Here is a 2,500-nt window from a genome sequence, read left to right on the forward strand (position 1 = left end):
TAGGGCATCCCCCCCCCCCCTTAGCTCAGTTGGTAGGGCGCCCTCATCCACTACCTGTCTGTACTGTGTGTGCGCTGAAAAATAAATCCAGTGTTAATACACAGCCTAGGCTCTGTAAACTGGTATGTAAACAAAACGGCCAATTGGAGCTAGCAACATGCCAGTTCACAGAACCTAGGCTGTGTATTAACACTGGATTTATTTTTCAGCACGCACACACAGTACAGACAGGTAGTGGATCATGAGGAGATATTCACTGATTTTGACAACAAGCGTTCTCCAGAATCACTGACTACACCTTTAATGTGCCAGTTAAGTGCACTTCCAGTTTTATTAAAGTCTCTCTCCCTGTCTGTCTGTCTGTCTGTCTGTCTGTCTGTCTGTCTGTCTCTCTGCGTGCCTGTCTGTCTGCCTGCCTGTCTGTCTGTCTGTCTTGTTGCTAGGCGGCAGACCGTCAGGCCGAGCGTGGCGGGAAAGTTGAGATCTTCCAGAAGTTTCCTCGCCGAGCGTCCATCTTGAATATGCCGCTGGTCACCACGTTATACTACTGCTGCTTCTACCACTACACAGAACCAGAGGTAAACCCTCTCTCTCTCCTTCTCTCTCTCTCTCTGTCTCTCTCTCTCTCTCCCTCTCTGTCTCTCCCTCTCTCTCTCTCTGGTCACCACGTTATACTACTGCTGCTTCTACCACTACACTGAACCAGAGGTAAACCCTCTCTCTCTCTCTCTCTCTCTCTCTCTCTCTATCTCTCTCTCTCTCTCCCTCTCTGTCTCTGTCTCTGTCTCTCTCTCTCCCTCTCTCTCTCTCTCTCTCTCTCTGTCTCTCTCTCTCTCTCTCCCTCTCTCTCTCTCCCTCTCTCTGTCTCCCTCTCCCTCTCCCTCTCCCTCTCCCTCTCCCTCTCCCTCTCTCTGTCTCTTTCTCTCCCTCTCCCTCCCCTGCTCTCTCTCTCCGTCTCTCTGTCTCTCTCTCTCTCCCTCCGTCCCTCCCTCTCTTTAACGGACATTATCTCAACTTCTAAAGCACTTACATCAACTTAACTTTCCATAATCATTCTCAGCATTATTACAGAAATATTTGTTCTTCTTAAAAACATGATGAAAATGCATTTTTTCAGACCTGTAGATAGTACTTTTTGTAATTATAAAATCCTTAAAGAAAAACCTGCTTGCAAAATCTGTTCTGTGAAAACTTTTATCACTTTATATGAAAAAGTTACGCACTAAAGCTTTAATCATTATGAATGAACATTGTTCCTCTTTCTTCAGGGAAACTACAGCAGTCCCTCTAACATCCGGCAGACCTTTAAGGTGAGTGTGTTTTCATGCAAGTGAACAAGTGTGCAAGTATGCAAGTGAGCAAGTATGTAAGTATGCAAGTGAACAAGTATACAAGTATGCAAGTGAACAAGTATACAAGTAGGGGAGAACGGGGTTATATGTCACACGGGTTGGTTGTCACAATCGTTATATCTCGGAACCAGAAGGCGCTGTCTGTGAAATTTTGGTATGTAAATATCCAGAATTGGGATCAGAGGTCACCTACATAGTCTTCCTTGGAGTTAGACTGCTGCATTTGAGGTGAGACGACTGTTTGTGTTTTTCATGTCAAATTGAAAATATTTAGCTCCTCAGTATTTTTCTTCTAGGCTTTTACACAATGGGTTTATAACAAAACACTTGTTACCCATACAAAGTGTGAAGGGTAAACTATATTTTAGATTGTGGTTAGCAAGCTAATTAGTTGTCAAATGGTTGTTGGCCTTGATGCTAGCAAGAAATTCAAGTTGGGGTTGGTCGTCACATTTTTTGGGGGGTTGGTTGTCACATGTTATCTCAAGGCTGCAGCCAGAAAAGGAACCCAATAAGGAAATAAATTGTCAAGCTGTATCCTCACTGACACCCCAGAGAAGGAAAGAATAGAGCAGGAAAAGGCAGCTAGCATGCAAAATAAAAAAGGGCAACAAAATCAAAACAACCCAGTGCATCCCAAACTAGACCAGCTGCCAAGGCTACAGTAAGTTATGTAGGCCTATTTGTCAACTTGACAATGCAATTAAACTTTCAAATTTAGTTCTACCTTCTTGCCTTCTTTTTAAGATTATTCCCATTAAGATAACATTGTGACAAACAACCCCATAGTGTTTGACAACCGACCCCTTGATGGGGTTGGTTGTCACAATGTGTAAGGGTGTCTTTGATGATTAATTTCTTCTTTATTACAATAAGATAGAAAAAGTGAGGGGTACACATTTCAAGCCAACACTTTAAGCTTCAATTTAATGTAGGAATGACTATTGAAAGATGTTTAGGTGATGAGCAATTCTCACTAGAGTAAAAAGTGTGCCTACTTACCCCGTTCTCCCCTATGCAAGTGAACAAGTATGTAAGTATGCAAGTGAACAAGTATGCAAGTGAACAAGTATGTAAGTATGCAAGTGAACAAGTATGCAAGTGAACAAGTATGTAAGTATGCAAGTGAACAATTATGCAAGTGAACA

The 2,500-nt window shown here is 42.7% G+C and overlaps 1 protein-coding gene across 1 annotated transcript in view; it reads left to right on the plus strand.

Annotated features, from left to right (window-relative positions):
• vipas39 (VPS33B interacting protein, apical-basolateral polarity regulator, spe-39 homolog) overlaps nt 1-2,500 on the plus strand; it is a 17,704-nt gene that overhangs the window by 11,330 nt on the left and 3,874 nt on the right. Inside the window, exons 14-15 of the mRNA XM_080054488.1 lie at nt 444-578; nt 1,269-1,310. Coding sequence (XP_079910614.1) covers nt 444-578; nt 1,269-1,310 — 177 coding nt within the window. The remainder of the gene's footprint in view (nt 1-443; nt 579-1,268; nt 1,311-2,500) is intronic.

Source organism: Ammodytes marinus (assembly GCF_949987685.1).
Source record: "Ammodytes marinus genome assembly, contig: scaffold_233, whole genome shotgun sequence".
Classification (NCBI taxonomy): domain Eukaryota; kingdom Metazoa; phylum Chordata; class Actinopteri; order Uranoscopiformes; family Ammodytidae; genus Ammodytes; species Ammodytes marinus.